This window comes from Pipistrellus kuhlii, unplaced genomic scaffold, assembly GCF_014108245.1.
Source record: "Pipistrellus kuhlii isolate mPipKuh1 unplaced genomic scaffold, mPipKuh1.p scaffold_m20_p_2, whole genome shotgun sequence".
In the NCBI taxonomy this organism is placed as follows: Eukaryota; Metazoa; Chordata; class Mammalia; order Chiroptera; family Vespertilionidae; genus Pipistrellus; species Pipistrellus kuhlii.
This window is the reverse complement of record NW_023425515.1, coordinates 141,181,492-141,203,685: the sequence shown is the minus strand read 5'-3', so window position 1 is coordinate 141,203,685 and position 22,194 is coordinate 141,181,492. Positions and strand designations below refer to the sequence as shown.

Here is a 22,194-nt window from a genome sequence, read left to right as displayed (position 1 = left end):
TTGCCCTGAAGGGTGTCCTGGATCAGGGTGGGGGTTCCCTTGGGGAATGGGGTGGCCTGAGTAAAGGGCTCTTGGTGGTTTGCAGGCCAGCCATGCCCCCTGGTGACTCAAGTGGAGGCCCTGGTATTTGGATTTTATTTATCTTCTACAATTGAAACTTTGTAGCCTGGAGTGGAGCCAAGCCTCCTGCTTGCTCCAGAATTTGCTTCCTTCTATAATTGAAGCTTTATAGCCTTGAGTGGAGGTCTAAGACAGCCAGGACAGGCAGAAAGCTTGGCTTTCTCTGTTGCCTGGGAAACCCAAGCCTCCTCCTGCTCTCTGTGGCTTTAGCCATCTTGGTTGGGTTTATTTGTATACTCACTCTGATTAGTTGGTGGGTGTGGCTGGTGGGCATGGCTTGTGGGTGTGGCTGGTGAGTGTAGCAGAGTGATGGTTAATTTGCATATTACTATTTTATTAGGTAAGGTATGTGTTCAGAAATTGCCACTTAAAAAAAAAAGCGGGGGCGGGGCGGGGAGAGGAGACAAACTAAAGTAGGGGATGAGTAATAGCAGGTTGACTCTTGGAATCTGTAGAACCATCAGGAAAAGCATTCCAACTTGAGTTGAAGAGAAAGACCTGGTAGAAGTGCAAACTAGGGTTATTATTTTTTCATGAAATCAATGAAGTGATAAAAAAAAAAAAGTATGAGAAAGCAAAAGACTAGTCCTTTTAGAAACAGTGCTGAAGAAGTAGCATGAACTGTAACCAAGTGGGGGAAACACTCCAAAGAAAGTGTGAACTCATCCATGAAGTATTATAAACAGAACAATTTCTTCCACAAATTAGAAAGCTATGTTTTGTTTTGTTAATAAGATTTTTTTTAAATTGAGTTTTAGAGAGAGAGAGCAAGGAAGAGGGAGAGGGAGATAGAAACATCAATGAGGAAGGTACATAGACCAGCTGCCTCCAGTGTGCCCCTTACTAGGGATTAAGCCCAAAACTAGGACATGTGCCCTGATGGGGAATTGAACAAAAAACCTCTAGGTGCATGGGATGACACTCAGCCAACTGAGTCACACGGAACAGGCAGAAAGCTATGTTTTTGATTACCCATGTTTCATACTTTTAAATGCCTTTTATGAGTTAACAGAAAACATGGTGTTGATTCTCTCAATTTCAAAGTTATTCAAAGGTGCAACATTCCTTGGGAACTTCATCCCACACCCAATCTCTAAGCGACATATAAATCTTGGCTGTACAAACTCAATTTTTATTTGCCCTCTTGTACTTTGAATTTAATATCCTTTTCACTCAGGGCCTCAGCAGTTTATTGAGTTTAACCTAGTAATGGAGTGTGGCTACCACAACTGGCTATATTCTTCCACTATACTCAGCTTATCATTCTATGCCCCTTTGTTACCCAGCAATATAGAGAGAATCATAAAATACTGAAAGACTATCCCATGCTGAAATAGGATGAAACTAGATTAGCCAAAATGAGTATGACTGCCAATCTGCAGTGAGATCCACACTAACTTCTCTTGCAATTTTTTGCAGGGCATAATTGGCTTGGACCTACTAAAACAACAATGGATTCTCCCTACCTCTATGTTATATGTTATTCATTAATTTTGGTACACAGGGTAATACTATAAAATACCTTTTATCTCCAAATAGTTATTTTTCATAACAAATGAGGAAATGTATATGAAGGTGTTTGGAGTGGTGTCAAAGATGTAATAGATATTGTAGTTAGAAATCAGATCCAGAAATCCATTATGCTTTTTTTTTTTTTTCCTTAATATTAGGAGCCCTATGAACATGCTGGTTTAGAGAAAACAGATTGATAACAAATGTCTCATTATATTGCTCTGTCTTGGAACTTCCCAAAGCTATAAAAGAGAGAAAAGGAACCTCCTTCCCTTCTTAATTAAAGCAAAATTGTACTATGTAATTATTTCAGTTAGGCTATAATTGACATACCATATTGAAGAATTAATCCACTTTTCCACTACCAACCTAACTCTTGGCTTATTAATGCCATCTTGATTTCTCTAAATGTAGGCACATCAAAAAAACCATGTGCTTGTTTTGCACATCAAAAATTCATTTCTTACCTTTTCAGTAATAAGGTTATTTTTTTTATGTCTACAATAAGCCAACCTAGAATATTATCAGAATTTCCTCTCAAAACATGATCATTTAATTGTTTTGATTCTTATAAGTATCATCAATAGGTGAATTTTCTAGTGTTTAACTCATAGACTTCAAAGAAAAGATACAATGTTCAATTACTAGAAGTAACCTACAGAGACAAAATTGGATGTTAATATTATTCAAAATGAGAAAAAAACTATCAGATTATTCATGGAAACAGGACATTAAAAATTACAAGCAGTAGCCGAAACTGGTTTGGCTCAGAGGTAGAGCGTCGGTCTGCAGACTGAAAGGTCCCAGGTTCGATTCTGGTCAGGGGCATGTACATTGGTTGTGGGCACATCCCCGGTAGAGGGTGTGCAAGAGGCAGCTGGTCGATGTTTCTCTCTCTTCGATGTTTTTGACTTTCAATCTCTCTCCCTTGCTCTCTGTAAAAAATCAATAAAATCTATTTTTTAAAAAAATTACAAGCAGTAAATACAGCTCTTAAGTACTATTATAAACATGAAGGCATCCTTAGGTTCCACTCATTTGGTCTTGGGAGTGGGAGAGTCACTTTACTAGTGGATGCCACAGTATCCGCATTTGTGAAATGCAAGTCTGTAACTAGGTCTCTGGGAAGCTGGGCTAATTAGCTTTTGCTTTACAGTGATTCCAAGGTGAAGAAAATTCTGCATGATGCTAAATCTTGCTCAAAGCCGTCTATAACAAAATCACCTTGTGTTAAATAGTATTTAAATATAGAATAAAAGTAAAGAATTTTGCTTGGGTCATTTTTGCCCTGAATTGCAGTTTTTCATTATCTATTTATAGAGATTCTTAATGACAATAATTATCAGACATGTCAAATTTAACAATCAGCAAAATTTTCAAATTAGAGGCAACACAGTATAAAGTGATATAATAATGTATAAAAGGAATACAATTATGGTCCTCTGTTCAAATTCCCTGAGGATTTTATTACAGGAGTAGAAAAAAGAAATGGTTGCTCTGTTTCTCAAAAAAAATTTAATCCTTAAGAACAACAAGTTTGTTGAAAAATAACAATTTTCCAGAGAATGAGTTTTTTTACTGAATAATCCATCAAACAAAACAAGTAGAAACTGAAGGACACAGTACTGGGTATTGGGCTTTCATATAATTGTTGTGTTTACTGATTACTTAAGATAGCAAAAAATGGAATTAACAAAAAATTAGGGCCATTCCACAGTATCTTAATAATAAATCAATATATATGTATATATTGATTTCAGAGAGGAAGGAAGAGGGAGAGAGAGATAGAAATATCAATGATGAGAGAGAATCATCCATTGGCTACCTCCTGCACATCCTTTACTGGGGATCAAGCTTGCAAACCTGGCACATGCCCTTGACTGGAATCGAACCCTCGACCCTTCAGTCCTCAGGCTGATGCTCTATCCATTGAGCCAAACCAGCTAGAGCAGAAGAAATAGTTTTAAATTACAAAGGAATTATACTCCCAAAAGATGTTGGAAGAAAATAATTTGTGTGTGTGTGTTTTCTCTGTATCTGTGATTCACTTTTTTTCTTAATATAGAAATTCTATACTTATAAAGAACACAGAGGTATATAGCCCTTTGTAAACTGATGTATATTAAAATAAACATGATCAGATGAAAATGCAAGATGTCTTCTAGAGACGAGAAAGAATGAAGTGCACAGTTAAAACTATTAAATACAATGATTAAGATGTTACAAGTTAGATTTTTTTCACTTATTGGAACATTTATACTAAAGCTTACAGACCTACAAAATTAGAATTTAACTACAAAAGGTAAAATACTCACATTAAATAACATTCTAAGAAGACCAGCAACAAGAGTATAGGCTCAAGAAGAATGAAGAGTGAAGTATTGTAAGTTTTCTGCTTGGAACTTCATAATTATCCTATCTACACTAATAAAAGAGAAATGTGCAAATTGACCATACCTTTGCGACACCCACCAGCCAATCAGGAGTGCATATGCAAATTAACACAACAAATATGGCGGGTTTAATTGCATATGCAGGTGCCAGTGGCTGGGGGTGGGACGCTTGCTTCATTGCCATGGCGACTGCACAGGCATTTCACACAGCCCCAGCAGCTCTGGACCTCAGGGCAGTGTGGGAAGGCAGAAAAGCAGCTCCAGGCCGGAGCGAAGGTGGTGCCAGTAGCCAGGGGAAAGAAGGCCCATTTTGCACGAGTCTTCATGCATTGGGCCTCTATTTCCTTAATAATGGTAAATCTGCATTCCAAAAAAAAAATCTACAAACACTAAAGATAAAATTATCATTCAACAAAATAGTATTATTTTCTCATATTTTAAATTCCTTATGCCTTTGCAAAGCTTGACCCACTGCATTTGCATGATTCACATCAATGTATGAGAATTTAATGACCCATCCAATTCAGTTTCATAGAAATAACAATGATTTTCTAGATATAAGACTGATCTAATTCTCCCTTTATCCTAAATCAATTGAGTGTAGTCCTATACTCTCTTTGGCTATAAAATGAGGAGAGTAAAATCTTTCCTGTTTACATAGCAAAGTAAATGTTATGAACCACAAGTACATGAGATATCACAATTTCTTTGATAAAGACATTTAACTGATAAATTTTCTTTGAATATTATCTCCTAGTTCATCATGTTCATAATAACACTGCCAGAATTCTACTTAGCTTACTGATGAGGCTTTCACTAAGGAACTAATCAAAGGTCTTAATTCAACCTAGATTAACATGAATCTCTCTTTTAAGTATGTAAAGTAGAAGCAGCACACTAATCCTGTCCATGATGCATAGAAAGTCCAGAATTCTAGTCATATATATATCCCTCACTATGTGATTTAATTCTTAGGGTCTCAGTTCACCTATTAATCTTATAGACAATTATCAATCATAATTAATTATACAAGTTGTTGGGAAACTGGACACTGTTTAGAAAACATGAATATGATGATTTATAATTTACTTTCAAAGTTCCAGTCTTTCACTTCAGAAAATTTTCCTATAGAAACTGTTCATCGCCAAAACCGGTTTGGCTCAGTGGATAGAGCTTTGATCTGCGGACTGAAAGGTCCCAGGTTCAATTCAGGTCAAGGGCATGTACATTGGTTGTGGGCACATCCCCAGTGGGGGGTGTGCAGGAGGCAGCTGGTCGATGTTTCTCTCATCATCGATGTTTCTAGCTCTCTATCCCTCTCTCTTTCTCTCTGTAAAAAATCAATAAAATATATTTAAAAAGAAAGAAAAAAAAAGAAACTTCATCTTTTGAAGGTTCTAAATAATCTTTTCTTCTCAGACTGTAATTCAAACTCTATAGAATCTGATAAATCAAATGCATAACCAAATTATAGTAGGATATTTAAAAGCATCTCCTAGATACTCTTCAAACTCAGTATCATATTTCACTTCAGGATTGAATTGAAATTATTATCCTCCCAGAGGACATTTTAGTGAAATGGAAACGCTCTTCTAAATAGGACTCTATTGTTCAGAAAACCATACTACAAATCTTAAGTGTGACTAACTTTTTGAAGGAAATAGTAAAACACTGTAACAATTCTTTCATAAGTAATATCCATCTGAACATATTCTAAGAAAATATAGACTCTTTTTCAGAATATTTATAAAAGCATTGGTACATTGTGATCCAAATCATTATTTTCTTGAGTTAGGACTTTAAAATGCAAGTAGTTATTCTGTTGTTTGTCACCATAGTTCATAAGTTTTGTTTTGCAAACTATTTGATTTGTCTCAAAAAAAGATTTTTCTTATATTCTCAAATAAATGTTCCATAGTAACTGATCAAACAACATTAGAGAAATAAAGGAATTAATGAAGTGTCTGAAAGCATTTAACAACTAGAATATAAACAAGGATTTGCAAAATTTGTTTAAAAATTATTTAATCTATGGAGGTAATAAGCATTAAGAGATAGATAAAATTTTGAGTGAGACAGTTGACTTACCTATGCATTTGGTTCCATCATTAGTGATAAATCTGACTTGGTTACTGCTGGATCGAAAACCAGGTGCACACATACAATAGTAACTTCCCTCTGTGTTAGTGCAGTTAGCATTTTCTCCACAGGACTGGGTTAAATTTCCACACTCATTATCATCTGTGAAAATGTAAATTGAAAACATTACTTTTATATAATTGAGATGAATTCCTACTATTTTCCATTAATCATTGGGGATTTTAACTATTAAATAGTTTAAGGCAATACAATGTTCTTTTCTAAGAAAAGTTAGTACTAGAGAATTCAGATCCCATACTTATGTTATTCTTGTTTATAATGTAAAAACTTCTTTGTAGTTGCAAAACAAAATAGAATCTCTTACTTCAAAAGTAGTGAATATAGCTGATGAATCTATATTGGAATATTTTCATATCTTATATGTAATTTAATTAAATTTGTGAATTTATAATACAATCAGTCAAAAGCATTCCATAAGTTAAAAATGACATGTTCTAATCATGTACATTTATGTCACTTGTTCTCTACAATAATTTTTAATTACTAGCTCTATATTACTTCATTTATTCATTAATACATTAATTACTATATGCATTATATTGTCCTATAGAAAAGTATACAAATGCACACAAAACATTATCATGGCCCATGATCCTTACACTTAGATTTTTTTTTTCTTTTTGGATTAATGCTTTTCTTTTTTAAAAAAATGTTAAATTTATGGGGTGACATTGATAAATAAAATTATATAGGTTTTTACTTGTATAATTTTATAATACATAAGCTGCATATTGTATTGTGCTTTTACTATCCAAAGTAAAATCTCCTTTTGTCATCATATGTTTTGCCCTCTTTACTACTTCCCTCTGTCCCTTTTCCCTCTGTTAACCACCATACTGCTGTCTGTGTCTATGAGTTTTTGTTTTTTGTCTTGCTTGTTTATTTGTTGCTTTCAGTATTATATCTCACATGAGTGAAATCATCCTTCACCCTGGCAAAGAAGTAGAAACATCCAAAATGTCCTTCCATGGATGATTGGATAAGTATATAGTATATATACACAATGAAATACTACTCAGCCAAAAAAAAAGATGAAATACTGTCATTTGTGACAACCCTTAGGTGCTTATAATATAACTAGAGGCCCAGTGCACAGATTTGTGCACGGTTGAGGTCTGGCCAGCCCATCCCAATCAGGGCCAATAGGCAGGGAGAGGCAATAAGGGGCCTGCCTGGGGGAAGGGCCACAGGTGGTTGGCTGATCAGTCCTGCCACCTGATTGAACTCCCAGATAGGGGGACAATTTATATATTAGCCTTTTATTATATAGGATTTGTCAGAAAATATATAGATTCATAATTCCTTTGTAAAGTCAGAAAGTGTATTTATATTATCTATTATATAAAATCCTAATATGCAAACTGTCCCCTTGGGAGTTGGACCAGGGGACTAGGAGTTCTAGTGCTCTCTATGATATACACTGACCACCAGGGGGGTGGTGCGGAATGACAGGAGGCCCTAGTCAGTGGCCGGCAGTTGGAAACGGGAAACCTCGGCCAGTGGCCAGCAGCCAGGGAAGGGAGGCCCTGGCTGGCAGCCAAAAGGCCCTGATCGGCCCTGATTGCCAGCCAGGCCTAGGGACCCTACCATGAATCTTTTGCACTGGGCCTCTAGTTTGTCAAATAAATAAAATAGAAAATAAGTAATCATGGTGGGCTGGAGGGAAAAGAGAATATTTTTAGGTCCAGAAAATCCTGTTGTGAGTTGAATTTTATCTTCCAAAAATATGTTTAAAACCTAGTCCCGTGTCTGTGAATGTAACTTTATTTGAAAATAGGATCTTTGCTGAAGCGATCAAGTTAAGATGTGGTCAGAGTGGATTACCTGGGTCTCAATCCAATGACTGGTGTCCTTATACTTATGGGAAATTTGGACAAGAGGAGAAGGCTATACACAGACAGATGCAAGGATAGCTGGCAACCAGTGGAAGTTAGTTAGAGACAAGGAAGGATTCTCCCAAAGACCCTTGAGAGGAAGAATGGCTTTTCAAACACTTTGATTTCAGACTTCCAGCCTCCAGAATTGTGAGAAAATACATTCATGTTGTTTTGAGCCACCACCTTGCTAGGAGAGCCCTGGAAAACTAATAGATCCAAATTAGTCAATGTAGCACAGGTAAGTATTGGTTAAAGAGAGAGAAGGAAGGTCACTAAAGAAAGACAGGATGTTGGGCAAATGTGTAAGCATAGGTTAACTGAGTCATCTATGAAAGTCTAATTGAGGAGCAGAGAAATAAATCATGGGTGATTAGGTATAAAAACAAGTCAAGCTTAAAAAGATCTTAGATTTGTATTTCCGTTTTAATTAAAAAAGTTTAATTTCTTCTTAAAGGATAAATTAGATAGCATTTAAATTATACACAGGCTATTGTACACATATAGTGATAACTATGAGTTGAATTTTTTTCAAACATTTTATAAATATTGATTCACTTAGTCCTTATATACACTTTAGGAAGTAGATACCATTATTATGCTCTTGAAGGGATGAGGAAAATAAGTCATAGAGAGGAAAAGTAATTTGCCAACATCACATAGCCACTTCATTACAGAACCAGGTGTTTTGTTTCCAAAGCCTGTTCTCTTAACTGTTGCATCCTGCTGTCTCTGATCATCATTTTTAAAAGCCAAAATATATCATAGAAAGTATCTAATGAATTATGGGTCTATTTTAAGAGAAGGAAAGATATTGAGGTAATGATTTCAGAAGGAAACTGAAAAATTTATTTTCATTCTATTTTTAACTGAAATTTTATTCCCACTTATTTATTTTCAAGCACTAAGGATCTAAGGATCTAAGTATATAAGTTAGCATTTGACAGACAACTGGAGGTGAAGTCCCCTCTTTTTTCATAAATAACTACTATGATACAGGTCAGATTACATTTGCAAATGCTAGCATTTCTAGATATTCATCCTATTATTTAATATTTATTTTCATCATTTTTATTATCTCTATAATAAAGAGCTAGGGTGTAACTACTGATCGTGACCAAAGGTTGACCATGGAAGTCAGCACTGGATTGCCATGGTGACCCAGCACTGACAACTGCTGCTGCAGGTCCAGTGACCCAGCAGTGACTGCTGAGGAGGCTTTAAATCAGGCCTGGAAAGATCTGAAGAGAGAAGCAAGGGTTGATCTTTAGTGTCTGAGGCAGCTTTTGACCAGTGCTTGCCTCTCTTTTTCTCTTCGAGCCTGGCCAGCATCCCTGCATCATTTGTCTCCAGAACTCCACCAGGGTTGCTGATTAGCCCTGCCTTTCTGATCAGACCCTGTTGATAGGCCCAGAGATGCTGACTGGCATATAAACTGACCAATCAGAACTAAATTTGGGTCAACTGTGAGGAGCCATTGGCTGCCTACGAGGCAGAACTTTTGATGCTGACTGGCATAGAAACTGACCAATTAGAACCAAATTGGCCAGCAGAGGAGGGCAGTTGGGGGCAACCAGGCTGGCAGGGGAGGGAAGTTGGGGATGAGATCAGGCCAGCAAGGGAGGGCAGTTAGGGGTGATCAGGCAGGCAGAGGCAGTAAGGGACAATTAGGCAAGCACATAGGTGAGCAATTAGGAGCCAGCAGTTCCAGACTGCAAGAGGGATGTGTGATTGGAGAGAATGCAGCATGAGCTAAGGGAAATGCCCCTTCTGTGCATGAATTTCATGCACCAGGCCACTAGTATTAGTTATAATAGGTCAACTTCTTTTAGTATACAAAAACATATAATGACTCAGGACAATAAAATATTATTTAATGCTATAGTCAGAAACCAGGCTTAGTATTTAGGATTATAGTGTGGCTTCCTTTCCCATCATGCAGGGGCCCAACCTTCTTTCATCTAAAGGCTCCACCACCCACAGGGCTTCCCAGCTGTCTATATTCACCCAGGTGGGGCTGAATAGAGCATAATAGAGTATGAGCTTTGCCTAAAAATAGTACCCATCATATTCTATTTACCAGAATTCATTCAAATTGCCACACTTAACTACAAGGGAGGCTGATGGTTATAGACCAGCTCTGTGCCCAAGAAGAGGGAAGAAGAGATGTTGCACATCCCAGAAGTCTCTGACATTCTTATCTTTCCACGAGTATAATGATACTTGTATAATGAAACTAGGTATTCATAGGAATACCAGGAAGAATTTCCAAATATAAGAAAATGTATTTGATTAACCACAAACTTACATAAATTAATTGGTTGGCTCACAAAAGGAATACATTGTACTTTTGAAGTTAAAATTTTCTTAATAAATATAATCTGAATTAGGCAAATCCATTGCATTAATAACATTTACTCTTCCCCTGGCCAGCCATTTATTTTGTATAGTTATGATATTTTGGTATTGTGTCTTTAATGGTTAATAAAAGAACCATGACTCTGTCTTTGTTTTCTATTGTAGAACCTGAGCATCTTGACAGGCAAGTGAAGAAATAAGCAAGATAGAGCAGAAAGTGTGGGTGTGGTGAGAGAAGATGGCAAGGGTAAATAGTGGGCTCCTTCATTTTACTTGAGTGTGGAAATAGGTGAGAGATTTCATTGGGTATTGAAAGATGAGGTTTTCCTGCATTACATTTTTATATTATTCTATTTAGATATAATTTACTATTATGAAACAAGAGATGTCATGAACAGAAAAAAAATATTGTAATTGATACATGTTCACCTGCTACCTGACTATCGGGTAGTTTCATGACTTGTAGCTTCTAGGGAACCCCCTTTAAGAGATAACTGACATGGTTGTCTAATTGACATGACTAATAGCATTCACTGAAGTCTTCCAATGAATCTTGCACCATGCTAAGCACTTCATATACATGATCTGACTTACATTTTTAATCCTTATATAAACCCTGTTAGACATAAATTATCCTCATTTTAAAAATAAGAAAACTGTAATATAAAATGTTGGACTACTTTGCTTTAAGGAACGCAATAAGTGGCAAAGTTTGATTCAAGCCTAGAGTATTCTGAATGTCAAGGTGGTCTTATTTTTCTTACATACTATATTATTAAAAGGTTTATAGTAACCACTATCATTTATTCAATGTTTATTATGTGCTAGTCATTGTAATCAGAAGATTACTGTAAAATGGAAAATACATTGTGCCTATCTCAGAAGATTTTCAAAAGGATGAAAGGAGCTGATGCAGACCATGCCTAGACTGGTGCCTTCTTCATAGTAAGTGCTATAACACAGTGCTAATCTTATTTAAAATATTACTATTGCTATATAATCACCTTTTATCACACCCTATATAAAATTCTTGACAACTACCTGACTTTTAGCACGTAATGTAAGGTCCTTCATAAGTAAATGTGACTTATCTCTTCTTTATGTAGAAATGAGTTTCCAAAGTCTGGGAACCAGTTTATATCACTCATCCATATGTGTGTATGTGTGTGTGTGTGTGTGTGTGTGTGTGTGTGTGTGTGTGTATGTGTGTGTGTGTGTGTTAATAAAAATATTTGTGAAGAATTTATAATGTAAGATCTCAAAATGCTCAGGGTTTCCATTAGAATGGATAGGATATTTCTTCATGAAATACAAGAAAAGATCAAACTACTTTCCCCATAATCCAGTTTTAAAAGTTCCAATAATTTAATACTCCTAAGCTACTTATTGTAATTCTTTAAAAGAAGGCTGAAAGGAGAGAAATAAAATTAAAAAATCATTTGTAATGCTCATCTTTTGAGGCACCTTCATTTTAAACAGTACCATTATAATAACATTTTTGTAAGAATTATTCCATGCTATTAAAAATTATCCACAACATCAATAAAATAATGGTATTTCATTTCATTGTGTAAAAAAAAATCAATTTACTTCAAAAAAGCTCTCTGGAAACAAATTTTCAAATATTTGAGACATATCCTTGACTCTTTAGTATTCCATGAGGTCCAAAGCTCAACAAATGTAAAATTTTCATTATTGTGAGGATTTTTTAATTCAGATTAATCTAATGGCAAAACCGGTGAGAATGCCTTCCCATTCTGAGGAATAGCTCAAAAATTGAACACACCCATTTAAATAAAGTTAAAGAAATATAAAACAAAGGAACCAAGCATCAGCTAGAATGCTTTTGCTCTGAGCACACACCCAAATCTCTACATTAGGCATGCCACCATTTCAATTGCTTGGAAAAAACAGGTAAAATGAAAAACTAGTCAGCCCTCTTTGTACCTTACCATAGGCACCTCTCTGATATTTTAAGTTCTAATCCCTTGTCCCCTGGAAAGCTCTAATCCCCAGTATACAGCCTAATTTATTTTTGGGTGATAGAACAAAGCAAGAGAAAAATTTTGAGCACCCTTTAGAGGCCAACTACTTGAAGACACATTATGAACAAAGGTTGGGCTCTCAGAGACTTGTGCAGGCCAGGTAGGTATAATCAAACATTTGACTCCACCAGATAGTAGACAACAGAAGGCTGATATGGGTTGTGTTACTGGAAGTTCACCCCATCTATAAAGGATTTACATTTTTAAAAATGTTTAAAGAATTATTTAAAACACTTTGCTCAGATTTAGCATTTGGCCAGGCATTTGTCACCCCTAAGATAAAGCATATGGAGGTTGGAGGAATTGAGTAAAATTGCTGAAAAAATAATAATAAAGTAAGATAAATTATAAACAACCTTAAAAAATGCTGAAGTGTTAATACTTTATTAGTGTGGCTGCATTTAATTATTAACTTGTCTATTCTGTACAGATATAGAGATATTTTGTGCATATATACTCAGAAAGCAAACATATATGTCTATGTAGTCATATAAAAATTAGGCTGGTTTATTAAAGTTAGCTGAGAATGGCTCACAAATTCAACCCAACCATTTAAATCAAGTTAAAGAAACATATTTCACATACATTGGTCTTGATTCAATAATTCAGTTACTCAAATATTTATGGAATTTCTCAGTCCCCAGGTGTGACTATGTCTATACAGGGAAATAAATAAAAATTAATAAAAAAAAAAGTCAGGATTGATGCCCAGCTGTCAGAGTTCACATTTTAAAGCAAGTTAACATTGGACCATATAATTGAGGTCTTATTAAAATAAAAAGTTTCCATTTTTATCACAAAATTTGCCTGCCTTCACAGCATTCTGGGAAAAGTTTATATTAACTTTAAAAGGAATTGTACTCTCAGATCAGTTCTTGGTAATATAGAGAATAATGAAGATTGTATCCCTTGTGCTCTAGAGCTGTGAAAATGATATGCAGAAATGCAGCGAAAAGGGACTCACTAGGTCTGCGGTATTGGTCAGAATCTAAGAAAAAGAGGCACATTACATCACCTAGTTGTGTTTCTAAAAACAAATTGACATGCCAGAATGTTATTTGAACTCTAATACATTTCTAAAAGTCTTGCGTAACATATTAATAGGTCAAATAGAAAGGATTGAAAATAGTTTTTGGGTTTTGTTTGTTTGTTTCTCTACTATGTGGGTTTGAGCACTTGACCTCTTAGCTTCCTTATCAAGAAATTGGAAATAAAATATTTTCTTGTCTATCACCCAGTCTTCCATCCAAGATATACAATACGGATGAATTCCCTAATAGTCCAGATCAAATCTTGTTCCATAAAATACCATTTATCTGAAAATAACCTCCTCTCTTCCCCTGAGGTCCTAGAGATAGGTAAGAAATTACCTTGTAAAGTAATATACAAATTTGAATTATTTAAATTGCCTTATACTTTCCAGTGTCCAACTTCATAATAATTAATTGTCAAGGAGAAAGTTTTTTTGGTTGGGGATAGTATAGGAAAATAGAAACCTGCTTCTTTTGTGCTATTTTTTCCATTGTTACAATCAATTTACCAGTTACGATACCAAGTCTTTCTATCTCTACATTTAATCCTTCTTGTGGGATTATGAAATAAACATTTACAATAGAATGTCAATTGAAAAAAAATCCTTGATACACCGAAAATGAAGTTAACATTTAAAACTTATCATATACACTTACTAAAAAATATCTGACATTCTTTTAGCAAAAATTCTTCCTGGTTTATGTCTCATACACTGCATGAGCACAGCAAGAGCAAAGGCATGCACACAGTCTGTGACGTAAAGGATCCAGGATTCCGGGAGAAGACGGGCATGACCCAAATTGTTAGAATGTGTTACGTGTAACAGATAAAAGAGGTATCTAGTGGAACAGTAGTAACTCAGGAAAGAGAATGGTTTCCTCAACAAGTTTTCAGGATGAGGGGATGGAGGTGGTTTAGAGAGGAGAAAATGCCTGAGTCAGGCATTGACATAGAAGAAGAATTTAGACTAAGAAAGGGTTCCAAATAATCCATTCGGACAAAAGAAAATGTTTACTGAAATATCTGTAAGCCTGAAAAAGCAGCATATTTTCAAGAACTCTATTGTTGAACACTGGGTATGAGGGCAGAGATTGCGGGTTAAGAATCTGAGCAGGTTGGCATGGGCTAAAGTGGGAAAACATTTGCTAAGAGTGTAGGACTGTATTCATTGGGTAAAGGATGGCCATCATCAGATTGTATGTAGTGAAGATATCAGATGGAATCTGAATTTCAAAAAACAGTTTTTGAAATACTATAAGGAAAACTAGCTAAGATCTAGGTAGACCTGGTAGAACACTACAAGCCACAAAGAACCACATCGTTGTTCAGAAAGCACATTGTTGATAAAACGTTAAGGATTTGGGAGAGAAAGAAAGTGAATAATGCCCTAACTTGTTTGGCTCAATGGATAGTGTGTTGGCCTTCGGACTCAAGGGTCCCAGATTTGATTCCAGTCAAGGACATGTACCTTGGTTGCTGGCACATCCCCATTTGGGGGTTGTGCAGGAGGCAGCTGATTGATGTTTCTCTCTCATCAATGTTTCTAACTCTCCCTCTCTCTTCCTCTCTCTAAAAAAAATCAATAAAATATATTTTTTTTTTTGGGAAAAAGCAAGTGGGTAAGATTAAACTAGATGAGGCATAAATTGAAAATTGTGTCACCTGCATTATGACTACATGTAGATCTTCATAGTATTGTTTTTACTTTTGTGTGTTTTAAATTTTTCATAATAGAGTAAATTTTAAAAATCAGAGGGGATTGGGGACTAATTAGATAGGAGTTATTTGGAGAGAGAGGAAACAAGAATGACTCCCAATTCTGACCTTGAAGGATTTGGTGAGTAAATTGACTCGCTTACTGAGACAAGGAGAAGGAGAGGAGGAGCTTTCTTCTGGGTTGAGAGAGTGAGTTCACTTTGGGGCATGGAAAGATTGAGGTGCCTATAAGACATTTAGATGGGTCGTTCAGCAGTTGGAGGGTCAACCTTACGCTATAAATTGTTTAATCACAAGGTGGAGCTCAAGTCTGCCTTCTTCAGAGAAGCATCTGAACCAAGAGCCTAGGCTCCAGTGCAAAGAGCAAGTCTGCTGTCTTCCTTTGCACTTATCTCTGGGTAACCTTCCTCTCCAGACTTACCTGTTTGGATCTCAGCAGGGAAAATAAACTTCGCTGTGTCCATTATTGCATCCCTGTTTTTCTTTTCCCTTCTTCTTATGCTCTTGTTGTTGTTTTCTTACTTGGGTTTGCCTATTCCTACCAACTAAGTGAAAATGTCCACAATTTAGGATGTGAGTATAGAGAAAAGGGGTCAAGTAATACATTTTTGTTTTCAGTGTTGGTCGGAAAAAAATCCTTGAAGTTCCACATGGTTCAGTCCAGCTTACCAAAAAAAAACACAGAGGGAGTAAAAAAGATAATAAAAGGTGCATATGCCAGAAATATCCTCTTTCAATACAAGAGTGGACAAAAATATGTTTATAAAGAACTCTCTGGCAAAGTGTGCTTGAGTATAGCCAGTAGACTACAAGGATGTGCAAAGATTGAAGGCTGGCAATTTGAGCACTTTAAGATTGTAAATGCTCAATTTAAAGCTATTGTAATAAACATGACCTGCATTTTTTCCCCCTATGAACAACTGTAAGCGTACTTTTGCCAGCCCCTGTCTAGTATTTTTAGACAGCTTGAACCTACAATTGGTTATTCATTTAGTTATTTTGGGCTTGTATTAAAAACTAGATCAGCACGATTTACATCTCATCATCATAAAAAGAGAGAAAGCATTTTTCAAGTGCTCTAAAATTTCTTTTATTTGCTATGATAACAGAATGATTGATGTCCTCATTTTACTTAAGATGAAACCAGTTCTCACATGGCTTTAATCATGCCAGTTTAGAGAGAGAATCTGTTGGACTCGGTTTTTAAACGCAAGACTGCCTGATCTGAAGACCAAGTTAAATCTTTTTATTATAGAGTGAGGTATACTTTTATCAGGAAGTGTGTTTTAAAGAAAGTGTGTTTTAAAGTTGTGGGCATCTAATTCTCCAATTTCAAGGGTGATATGAAGTAACAAATTAGAATTTTACTGGTTTTGTAAGACACTGATATGCTAAAATCTAAATAAGATTTTACTTGTACTCCATTTTCAATCTACTGACCACAGATGGGGAAAGTAAGTTAGAAAGAAAAAAAAAAATACTCTCCTCTCTTCTCTTAGCACTTAAAATAGCATTGGTGAAGTTCAAATTAATTGCAACAACTTGAAAGCAAGGAGCTTTAACAGCAGCATCACTCTTGCACACATTTTCCCTCTGGACATGATTCCAGTATTGCTCTGTAAATTTGAGCACTGCAATGACTATAACCAATATGTGATTCCTTGTGAAATGGGCCCTCTATGTTAAATATGTCTAAGGGGGAGCCAGGCAGAAGGTCCCCCTCTCCTCCCGCTCTCCCCCTCCTCCATTTCTACCCAAGGCAGCTTGCTGGGTTCATTTGTTTTCAGTAGACTGTCAATTCTCTTCTTATACCCAGCACTCTAATGAACTTAGAAAATTCCTCCTTATGAGCCTCCTCAATTGTGGACTTTCTGTGATTTGGATTTTTCTTGGAAATATGGTAGACACATAGAAAAGGAGGTAGGAAAGTTGAAGTGAAGGAAAAGGAACAAAAGAGAACTGCAATGGGTTCAGTTGGTCAAGAAAAACAATGAAGTCATTGTTTCCACACTGGAACTGTCATTACCATCCTCTACATAACGCAAAGAAGGGGACCAAAGGTAAGACATAGCATTCTATCTCTCTTCTCCTCTGGGAATTCTTCTGCACCTGAATCTTTAAGTGCAGACCAGTCTATGGCACACATGCCCCATTCCTCCACATCCACGTACTCCCATATGCAAAATTGTTAAGAAGACAGATATAAAAATAAATCCAATAATGAGAAAATACTTCCCATTTTTTCCATTCCTGGTTGTAAAACACAAAGTATAAACTCCTATTTTTCATGGGCATAGAATGAGTACATCTACTTTAGTAAAGAAAGGTCAGGCACATCAAATACAAATGTCAGAATAATCCTGATAAAGAAAGCAGAATTAATTACACAAGAAAAAAATGTTTATGTTAGCTATTTGTTATTTTTAAAACTTTACTTAGTGGAAATGAATTTTTTAAACTGTTTAAAGCACCAAGTATCTTTTCAATATTTTTAGAGAAAAAGTTTGTCTTTGACTAGAGATCAGATTTTGCAAAGGATTTATCAGCCTCGGCGAGGGCAGAGAAAACATGTATAAAAATGTCTGTTGCTGTTTTGGGCATTTACTTGTTTTCCAAGGAAAAGACAGCATTAAAAAACATAGTCACATCTTATATTCTTATCTTCTTTAGTCTTCTTTTTGTCTGAACGATTAAAACACACATTTTAGAGCAAAAAAGCAAAAATGAACATAAGTAGAGTAGGCAAATAGAAGAAAAAGAAACCATTTAATATTTCTAGTCACTAGAAACCACTTTTCTTGCTCATTGGATTCAGAAGATAGGAGAAAAATTCAAATTATGAGTCAATGATTCTGAAATTTTTTCATTCCATTATGTCTATAATGGCAATGGTACAGATATGAATAATATTTATAGTCTTTGTGGTACTTTAAGTGATGGCTAAGAAATAGTTTTTGAAAAGTAGCTTTATTGATTTTTGTTTCTAATCGCTAAAGTAATACACATTCAAGGGAAGAATCAAGTCACTGAGTGAAAGAAAAACCTTATAAGCTCTTAGTTTCAAAAATCGTTGCCAGTTTACAAAGGAAAAAAATATTAGAATAGTATCTAATTCTCACTAACAGGACTGAGAGACAGTGGAGTAGCATGTATAAATCATTGAAATAAAATGCCTGTAACCAGTAATTCTCTAAGCAGATTAAAATATAACTCTCATCAGAGTTAAAAACACTTGTAGAAATACATGAATAGAAATGTGGCTATTGCTGTTTTTTGTATTTACTTGTTTTCTGAGGGGAAAGCAGTACTGAAAAAAAAAAATGGTCTCATCTTATATTACTATCTTTTTTGGTCAGAGAGTAAAACTGGACTCAGAGAGTAGGTAACCCATGCATTCTATGTAAAGATAATATGCAAGACAATGTTCTATTTAAATAACAATAAATTATTTTGATGTCCCCATTTTACTTAAGATGTAGACAGACCTCAACATGGAAAAATTAGATAAAGTTTAACTATGGTGGACCATAAACCCCACGATATATAAATTCAAATGAATGATGACTGTATGTTATAAATGTGTATATAAGAAATAATTAGGATTCTTACAAAATATCTGCTGAGACAAACTAATAAATAGTCTGGATATAGTAGGGTTCATAAAGTTCATATTTCTTTGGTCGGGTTGAGAATCAAGTTGGCAAGTAAAGCACACTGACAAAGAGAAGTGTCATTATCTAATTTAAAGTAAAAAAGTATGAAATTATTTATGAATAACATAAATAAGAAATGGACTGAAAATTTACAATTAAATTTTCATAAAAATAAGGAAAAGTGGTTTCAAAAAGTAAACTGACAAAGTCAAAACTAAGAGAAAAATGAAGTTATAAAAATAAAATAGTTAATATGAAATAAATTTGGTGGAATAATATTAATCAAATATATAAACTGTAACATTAAATGGATAAGACCCATATTTCCCCATCAAAAGACACCACAAGTTAAATTAGATTACAGATGAAATTGAGCTATATTTTGTAGTTATATGGGTACATATTTAAGCTTTCAGTAAGTGTACTAGTAAATTGGATATAGTTGGATTTTTTTGAAAATATTGTGTTACATTGATGACATGTCAAAATTTATGGCATCTTAAAAAATCAAGGAAATAAGATCACATTAGTATTTTAATGAGGCCGGAAGTCATGTAAGTATACACAGGGTGAGAAAAAAGTAGGTTATAGTTGGGTATATAAAATTTAATATAAACATCAGCAACTAATTTCTATCTATAAAAGGTTAAGTGACTGGTTGACCACCCAACCAGTAGCTATTATGTACACTGACCACCAGGGGGTAGATCTTCAATGCAGGAGCTGCTGAGCCGCTCAGAGGATGTAGGACTGCCAGTTTCAGCCCGATCCCCACAGGCCAGGCCAAGGGACCCCTTCTGCCAGAGGGACCCTATTCACTCTACAGACACCTTTCAAGCCCTGGCACTGCCCCATTTGTGGTTAGCTGGGGAGGGACTGACGAAGGTTGGCTTCAAGGTGTGCCTGGACCATCTCGCCCAGTCCCACCTGCCAGCCATCTTTTAATTGATTTACTTTTAATGTGAATGATTCTGTGCACCAGGCTTCTAGTAATCCTATATAATAAAGAGGTACTATGCAAATTGACCATCACTTCAACACACAATGTGGTCAAAGATGGCTACACCCATGTGGACTCAAGATGGCCACCACAAGATGGCCAGTAGGCGAGGCCAGTTGTGGGCCATCAGGCCTCAGGAGAGGGCAGTTAGGGGGACCAGGCCTGAAAGGGAGGGCAGTTGAGTGTGATCAAGCTTGCAGGGGAGGGCAGTGGGAGCGACCAGGCTAGCAAGGGAAATAAGTTAGGGGCAACCAGGCTGGCAAGGGAGGGCATTTAGGGGTGACCAGGCCAGCAGGGGAAGACAATTAGGAGCAACTAGGCCTGCAGGGAAGGACAGTTCGAGGTGACCAGGCTGGCAGGGTAGGGAAGTTAGGGGTAATCGAGCCAGCAGGGGAGCAGTTAGGCGTTGATTAGACTGGCAGGGGAGTGGTTAGGTGGTGATCAGGCTGGCAGACAGAAGACATTAGGGGCAATCAGGCAGGCAGGCAGGCACGCGAGTGGGTGGGAGCCAGAAGTCCTGAATTGTGAGAGGGATGTCCAACTGCCCTTTAGGCCAAATCCCGTTAGGGCAGTTGGACATTCCTCAAGAATTCCAGATTGGAGAGGGTGCAGGCTGGGATGAGGGACATGCCCCCTGTGCATGAATTTCATGCAACGGGCCAATAGTAAAATAATAAACTGTGTTTTGTGTAATCACAACTGTAAACCTACTCTTGCCCCACCCTGTACTTTATTAAATGTGCCAAAAGGCAGAAAATGCAAAGACAAATATCTTCCTTAACATCTTTCTCTAGTCCTGCCTCATCCCTGACCCTTGGATATTTCTTTTAGGGCAAGTATCAGAACAGCATCTAGCCTACTGGAAAACCTGGTATGATGACCCCTATTTAAAATATATAGCAATTCACAAAAGGAATAGAATTCAACTTATATATATTTTTTATCTTACTGGTAGGGACTCATTTTATGTTACTCTAACATTGTAATTTCCTGTCACTGTATAAAATGGCCATATCCTTTTCCTCAAGATCTCCCTTCCAGGTAACAATTCAAAGGTTCAGAGATCTGGCAAAAATTATGTACAAAAATATAAAGTAATATAATAATAAGAATAAGCAAGAGCCTAAATACCCATTACATTTTTTTAAAATTATCTGATAATTTATAGCCATTCAAAATAACATTTTGAAGAATATTGGCTAACCTTAGATAATTCCCATAGTTTAATAATAAATGAAACATTCTGAAAATGCAGTTAAATTCCACTTTCCATTGCTTATAAATTGGTTGAAATATCTCTGAAATCTTTTATGGAAGATGCTCACTTAGAGGCATACCTTTTTTTCATAGATAAAGCCTATTGTTAAAATAATATTGGATTAAAGTAACTATATGCATTTATAAAATTGCACTCAAAGTTTTAAAATGATATATTAATCAAATACTAAGAAAACAAAACCATTTTTGACAATATTATAATCAAGAATTCTAAGTTATAAAGTAAAAAAAGATTACTTTTTTCATATTAATAAGGTATACGTTTTGCCTCTTTCTGTCACTTGCTAATCTCCCTTTTCAACAAAGAGCCAGCCTCAGCTTAGTATCTGCTGCAGGCATTGCTATCGGTAAAAGGCATATCTTCATATGAATTATGTCTGTGAAATAAAAATGTGGCTTTTCTAAAAAAGTATCTGTTTACAGCTTGATTTTTCTAAAATCTTTGACATTTTGCTAAAGCTATTCAGATGTGTTGTGAACTGTATCTGTTAACATGCAATAAGTGCCACGGCCACTTATAATTGCATGTATTTTACTAGAGGCCTGGTGCATGAATTCGTGCACCAGCGGGGTCCCTTGGCCTGGCCTGTGGGATTGGGTCAAAACCAGCTCTCCGACATTGCCCGAGGGGTCCCAGATTGTGAGAGAGTGCAGGCCAGGCCCAGGGACCCCACCAGTGCAATATCGGGTCCAGAGAGGGATGCAGGAGGTTGGCCAGTCAGGGAGGGATCAAGGAGGGTTCCAGAGCATGTCCAGCCTATCTCAGTTCTGATCAGCTGGACCCCAGCAGCAAGCTAAACTACCAGTTGGAGCATCTGCCCCCTGGTGGTCAGTGAATGTTCTAGGGAGAAGTTGAGCTGCCTTAGCATATCATTAGCATATTATGCTTTGATTGGTTGAACCGCTGACAGGGCTACCTAATACTTAGCACATTAGGTTTTATTATATAGGATGTACCATAATAAATATGTAAAGCATGTTTTTGGTAGCCCTAGGCCTTTGGATTTCACCATAACTCTGAAAATAAACATGATTCCTTGCTCTTGAAACCAT

At 36.1% G+C, this 22,194-nt stretch overlaps 1 protein-coding gene across 2 annotated transcripts in view; it reads right to left on the bottom strand.

Moving 5' to 3' along the window:
- The window catches only part of ADGRL4 (adhesion G protein-coupled receptor L4), a 112,991-nt gene that overhangs the window by 48,341 nt on the left and 42,456 nt on the right, over positions 1 to 22,194 (bottom strand). The window contains exon 3 of one of the 2 annotated variants that reach the window (XM_036446672.2): positions 6,114 to 6,266. In XM_036446672.2, the coding sequence (XP_036302565.1) occupies positions 6,114 to 6,266 (153 nt within the window). Of the gene's footprint in view, positions 1 to 6,113; positions 6,267 to 22,194 lie in introns of those variants that run through there. The other variant, XM_036446674.1, reaches the window with a different exon arrangement.